This window comes from Stenella coeruleoalba (genome assembly GCF_951394435.1).
Source record: "Stenella coeruleoalba genome assembly, chromosome: X".
In the NCBI taxonomy this organism is placed as follows: domain Eukaryota; kingdom Metazoa; phylum Chordata; class Mammalia; order Artiodactyla; family Delphinidae; genus Stenella; species Stenella coeruleoalba.
In genome coordinates this window covers 31,192,890-31,199,851 of record NC_137152.1, presented here as the reverse complement: position 1 = coordinate 31,199,851, position 6,962 = coordinate 31,192,890, and the positions used below count along the sequence as shown (strand labels likewise).

At 46.3% G+C, this 6,962-nt stretch overlaps 1 protein-coding gene across 1 annotated transcript; it reads right to left on the bottom strand.

Annotated features, from left to right (window-relative positions):
* Positions 1 to 5,661: 5,661 nt before the first annotated feature.
* Positions 5,662 to 6,167, bottom strand: MPC1L (mitochondrial pyruvate carrier 1 like; the record flags this gene model as incomplete). Its single annotated transcript, XM_079910339.1, is given in 2 exon segments — positions 5,662 to 5,794; positions 5,796 to 6,167. Coding segments are annotated over 2 exon segments (411 nt in total). The 5' UTR covers positions 6,074 to 6,167.
* Positions 6,168 to 6,962: the final 795 nt, after the last annotated feature.

The following is a 6,962-nucleotide window of genomic DNA, read 5'->3' as shown; positions in this document are numbered from 1 at the left end:
ATCCGGGCTTTTTTGTTTGTTTTTTGGGTTTTGTTTTTGGTTTGGTTTTGCTGTTTAAAAGGTGAGATTCTTTTCTGGTCCTAAAACTCTAACTGCTTAAACACTAAAGGCTGTGTTCGGCCAGGCCTGTGTGAAGGGCCACGCAGAGTTCTCTGCCCACTGGCACGCAAGTCCTGTGCCCACACCCTTGCCTGAAAGTCTCATTCATGAGGATGCCCACGGGTGGGCTGTGATGTACATGTTGAGATATAAATCCTTTTCGCCAGCAGGCAAGGAAAAAAATGTGCCCGAAAGGCCATTTTCTAGCCATTTCCAGTTAGTACAGAACTGTTACTACCTGTTTCTGGTAGCTTGAGGCAGTAGGACAAAGAGGTGGGCTGGAGAACACAGTAACTTGACTGACCAAAGCAGGGGGAGGGCCCAGGCCAGCATCACAAGCAGGGATGTCCGGGCAAGTTTTGAGGTTGCTGGCTTGTTTATGGCACTCTTAAGAAAAGTCAGCCTTGGTGGCAGTCACAGCTCTTCCGGTTCAGTTATAACCTGAGTGCCGAGCACAAGGCCTGGCCCTCGCGTGCTCAATGAATATTCATCAACTGAAGGGTCAACGGATAGCTTAGAGGTATTCATAGACGCAGATGTTAGTTACACTGTTAACTAAGCCTTGTCCTTTGTTATGAGATTGAGGAATGAAACTTTAATATTCTTATGGAAGTTCAAAGACATCCTTTTCTTTCAGCAAATTCACAGATTCATTCATACTTCCTTATTCCTTTTACCCAAAAAGTCATACACTTTTGACTTTGTCCTGTTTGTTTCCTAAACTGCAAAACCCCTGTCCCATTGTATGCAGTGATCTGTGGGATCAGCTCTACCCTCACCTTCCCCCACCTCTGCTCATTTCCAAAGCCAGCAGTACTGAACTGGGCCTTGTCGCCCCTGGACCTTGAGGGACAGAATTGCCACATTCCCCACTGCCTGGAGGAAGTGCATCCGTTTCGAGCCCAGGTGAAGCCCTGCTCCTTTGCTTACTCAGCTGCCCAACAAGGATGTGATTTTTAGAGAATGGGGGTGGGGGGATGCATTTTTACCCTGAAATGCATTTAATGTAGTTCTGTAAAACCTAGATGAATCCACATATGCCTGCGACTTCCTGCTTTCATCTTTCCTGCTACTATTTGGTCTTTAATCTTACATTTTCTTTCTCCCTTCATTTCATGGAGTTCCTTTAGAAGACTTCAATAGTAAAGTAACAATTTTCTTTCATCTTGCAACTTCCCACAAACTAAGATACTCCATGAAATATTTCCTAGTTTCTACATGTAAGATAACAAAACTTGGGATCACATTAAATCTTGATTCACTAACCAATTTAAGATCTGATTTCTCACCTTAGGAACTTTGGATTATGAACACTTTCATTTCATACCTCTTGTATCTATTTAGCTTTTCCTTATCTACCCAAGAAACGTTTTATCAAGTATCAACCACATGCCAGGCACTGAAGTTGATGCAAATGGAGGATATGTAAGGTATGGACAATGGTATGTGAGCTGTCATCTTACTGGATTTATTGTCTGCTCTGATGAATTAAAGATACTGTTCAGGGAATTCCCTGGCGGTCCAGTGATTAGGACTCAGCACTGTCACTCAACTGCCGGGGCCCGGGTTCGATCCCTGGTCGGGGAACTAAGATCCCAGAAGGCGGGAGGTGCGGCCAAAAAAAAAAAAAGAAGATATTGTTCAGAAAACATTATTCTGGCAACATTTAATTACATTAAAATGGAAACGAAGATAGGAAGACATGCCTGGAGGGGGCTTTAAAGCAAACGTAGCTTTACAGCAAACACAGTTTTAAGACTTCCATGGTGGCACAGTGGTTAAGAATCCGCCTGCCAATGCAGGGGAGATGGGTTCGAGCCCTGGTCCGGGAAGATCCCACATGCCGCAGAGCAACTAAGCACATGTGCCATAACTACTGAGCCTGTGCTCTAGAGCCCGCAAGCCACAACTAGTGAGCCCGCATGCCACAACTACTGAAGCCGGAGCACCTAGAGCCCGTGCTCCACAAAAGAAGCCACTGCAATGAGAAGCCTGCACACCACAACAAAGAGTAGCCCCTGGTCGCCGCAAGTAGAGAAAAGCCTGTGCGCAGCAACGAAGACCCAATGCAGCCAAAAATATAATAAATTTATTTTTTTAAAAAAACTATAATTAAAAAAAATAGCAAACATAGCTTTAAAGGTTGATCCAGGGACATCAGCCCTGTGGGACTCTCTTCTACAGATCTGTGCACGTGGGCACAGGGCATGGACAAAAGAGAGAGGGGACTGGTTAATCACAGCACATCCATGCTACCGAGTATTATGCAACTGTTAAAAAGAAGGCTGCAATGCCATGATAGGGGATGACGTGTAAGACATTATAGATAGAAAAGCAGAATGTGTAACAATGCATAGCATGCTATAAAACTATGGTATTTTCAAAAAACTATGGTATTTTCAAATAACAGAGGTCTGAAAAGTTGTGTACTTTTCCCAAGCTTTTTTGCCATGTTACCACTGCCAAAGGAATTGGGGTCGAATTTGGCTTTTCTATTTTTTGCACACTCGCGTATGACATTTTTACAACAAAGCTGCACTCCTGTAGTTTGAAAACTTTCCATTCAAATTTTGCATTTCAAAATAACAGACATAAATTCAAACTGCAAGACTTACATGTCACGTTTCCTGGAATATATTGTAGCCTCCATTTTTGCGGGGGTCAGCTCCACCTCCAGGGGCACTCGTGAGTCATCAGGGTCAGGAGAGGCCCAGGAAGTGGTTTCCTTCCCGCACAGGGCTTCATCATCTCCAAGTGCCTTGTCTTTGTCCAGCAATGTGATTTGTTCCCAGCCTCTCCCTGAGACACAGTATGAGGTTCATAGTTTTGAAAGAATTAGAGGAGAAAAATGGTTGTAGCATTAGAGTTGCAAAGATAAGGCAGTTCGTTGGATTTTAGTCTGGGCTTTGCCAGGAAGGTCAGAGGACCTAAAGAGGAAGATGTTACTTATTAAACTCAGTATAAAACCCAAATTCCGGGAAGTAACAAAAGTGTGTCAATAACAAAAGCTTCCGAAAAAATAGCTCTGCCTATTTGGAAAATGTTTTTGGCTTCATAAAGTAGTGGTAGAGACCTGTAGACAGTTTAAGTTAAATTGCCAAGACCAGAAAGAATTATGTTTGAGAGTTTGGGGAGATTATGAAATGATTATTACCCTAATGATTTGAAGGGTGTGTTTTTATTAAAGTATTAATCACTTAGATGGCTTTAAACACTAATATCCTAGGCAACAAAGGGTTAGAGCTCTTAGCTGGGTGGGCATGCTACAAATTAGGTCCTGTAAGTGGAGCATTGCATTAGAATGGAGGTGTTGCAATCTTTTGGATATTTGCTCTAATCGTTTTGCCCTCTAAAAATGTAGAGTGACAGGAAATTATCAGCAGGGATTACCTATTTTCCCCTTACCAGGTTAATTAGAAACGTACCTGCTCTGATATGTCTTCAACAGACAGTGGCCTTTTACTGAAATACAAGAGTCAAATTACAAAATACATTTTGTAAAACAAATCTAAAAATGCATTAATTTCCACTCATGTAAGAGCAAAGGGGGAAAATCTTTAAAATTTTAATAAAAATCTCGATACAAGGTTATGATTCATTTCAGAACTTTCAGAACTGCTTTTTATTTTATGATAGTCTGAACTATCTAAAATATTATGAGCTACCACCTATCTTCCAGAGACTTTTTTTCCTGCTTCTCAAACCCATCCTCTGTAATATATGCATGTTTGTAATGACCACAAAACTGTAAACTGAGCATTTTGTGACATCTCTTGGGGAAGGTGGGCGACGACCTTAACATGATTTATTACTTTCTACTGAGTTTCAGGAAGGCAGGAGAGTTTTTATTTCAGAGCCACGTGTGGTAGGCAGTCTCCAAGATGGCCCCCAATGATCCCTGCCTCCTGCTAGTCCCACCCTTGTGTTGTCCTCCCACAGCGTACCAAGGTTGGTCCATGTGACCAAGAGAACACAGCTGAAGTGATGGTATGTCACTTCCCAGATTAAGCTATAAAAGACTATGGCTTCCATCTTGGGCTTTCTCTCTCTCGGAACACCTCTGGGGGAAGCCATGTTGTGAGCAGCCCTATGGCCCACATGACAAGGAACTGAAGCCTCCTGCAAACAACAGTGTGAGTGAGCTTGGAAGTGGATCTTCCAGCAAGTCTTCAGAGACTGCAGCCCCAGCAGACCTGAGACCCTAAGGCAGAAGCACCCAACTAGGCCCCTCCCAGATTCCTGGCCCTACAAAATTGTGCGAGATATTTGTTTTAAGTTTTTTTAAGCTAAGTTTGGGGGTGATTTGTTACACGGCAATAGATAACTCATACACTGTCACTTTCCAGAGCTTGTTTTTCCCCCTGTATGCAGAATGTGAGATGCAGAAACTGCCCACAAAGAGGACTACTGCTTAGATGCCACAGAAGGTAACGTGCCTGTCTTGTCCAAAACCTGATGTCTTCAGAAAATTTCAGAGTTGTTTTCAGTATCTTTGCATTTGAAATCTTTAACAAAAGTAGGGGTTTTGATCACATACATGGGGGTTCCCCAGTAGACCACCCTGGAACTTCCCGCATTCTCCAGAGGGAGGGGGGATTGGGGGTCAAATCCTGAAGGGCAGCCTCTGCTGCAGAGGTAATGGCCTTACACCCAAAGCCCCACCCTTCTCTTTTCCCTCCTCATGCTCCCAAGCAGAGTCCTTTAGCACCCACAGGATTCCTAGGGGGGATACCCTGGGCTAATACTGTTTACCACTGACCCTCATCCTCACCCCTAGCTACAGTGCAACACAGGGTGATAGGTTCACCACCTTTACAAACTGTCAGTTCCCCCATTTTTAGGCATGAGGAAAAGAGGAAAGGATAATGATCTTGTTTTTATTTTCTGTTTACCTAGAATTCAGGGTTGACAGCCACTGACCTGAGTTGTTTATTTATCCTGATTCCATTGAAGGTTCTGTCATTGCTCCCGGTCACCAACAGATTCTAGGTTCTCTTGCTAAGTACTCCTTAAAAGTCTGAGCTGGAAATCACTGAATTCATTTAAACCCCCTTGGAAGTATTTCCCTCAGTAGAAGTAGCCCTTGGAATTTTTTGGTGTACAAACATTGTGGCTCATCTGGCCCGGACACCCGAAACAAGTAACAAAAGCATGTTCCCAGGAGAGCTTAAAAAAAAATAAATTAGCTAAGTTGAAGTGTCTTTCGTTCAGCCTTCCTCCCCTACATAAACTAACCCTCGAGTTGCAGGTCCCGTGGCGAGGAAGACTAGCCAATCTACCCTCACCTTCTAAAAACCATTTTATTTCCCTGTCACGAAATAAACAACACTCAACAGCTTCAGTTCTGTGCTATTTGCCATTTTTTATTAACAGAACTGCAGGTTTCAATCAGATTCGCACTGTTTCAGAGTCAAAACCAAACTTTTTATTGATCTTTTCTTTAGGAAGAACAGTTCAGTGCTTGCAAGCTGCAAAGATTTGATAGGGCCCTCTCAATCATGTTCTGGGGTCAGCGGATCGTAGTCGGTGACCTCCAGGCAGTCGCCGTCAGTCACAGGGTCTTCAGCTGCCGGGGGGGGGGGGGGTGGTAGCGGGGGTAGCGGCGGTAGAGCCGGGAGAAGCGACAGAGGCAGCAACGGCTGTGGCCGCCGTGGCGCCGCCGTAGTGGTAGATCAGATAGCGGCCCCCCTGCACACTGCGCCACCACGTTGGTGCTGTGACACGCTATCAGCGGCAAGCTGCGAGGCCGTACAAGGTAGGCGAAGCGCATGAAGACCATCGAGTATAAGATGAACGCCGTCGTCACGCGGCCGCTGATGATGTCCGGCGGCGCCCACATGTCCTTGATGGCAGCCAGCGGGATGCCCCAGTTGGCGACTGGACCCCAGAAGTGCGTGCTGGTCACGTAATCCCGGAACTCCTTGGTCTTCACGATCTCCACCGCCCTCCGCCACAGTGCCGCCACCGCCGCCATGATCGCCGAGCCGTGGGAGCGCCAACGGATAGAACAGCCTACCGACAACGAGGTGGAGCGCAGAGCCCGGAACCGTTGATTACCCTGCGTCGGCCCGGAACCTCCGCCTTCGTGCGGCGGCCGTAAAGCGCGCTAGACAGCACGTGCCGCTGTCCTGCGTAGCTTTGGGGGCGGAGGCGCGGCCTCGCCCTCGTGCCTTCACGTTTCTGCCGTAAAGTGCACTAGATGGCACGTACAGCTGTCGTGCCTGTCTTTGGGAACGTGAGGCGCAGCCTCGCCCTCGTGCCTTCGCGTGACTGCCGTAAAGTGTGTATGCGTGTGCTTCTAAGTGAAGGTGGGCTCACAGCCTCGTCCTTCGCTCCTCGTCGTGCTGCGGCCTCCTGAAAGCTCCTCGCCCAGGGAGGCGAGGGTCCTGCTGACTGCTTCTCAGCTACACAGGGGGAAACTGTTCTCTCCAGTCTGTGGACAGCGTTGACTAGATGTTGATACAAAATTCTTCAGCCAGGTACAGAATTTTCTTTGCACAATTTGCCCGAATATTACTTGCGAAGTGACATTTCACCTCTAAATATTTCAGCATCTGGCTCTTCACAAGGACATTCTCCTACAAACCACAGTACAATAATCCACTCAGATACTTAACATGTAGTACAGTACTATCATCTAATATGCAGTGCACATTTAAGTGTTATAGTTTTATGGCTTTTTTTTTCCTTTATTGTTGGAAGGGGGAGATCCAGGATCCACTCAAGATTCACATTTAGGGCTTCCCTGGTGGCGCAGTGGTTGGGAGTCCGCCTGCCGTTGCAGGGGACGCGGGTTCGTGGCCCGGTCCGGGAGGATCCCACACGCCGCGGAGCGGTTAGGCCCGTGAGCCATGGCCGCTGAG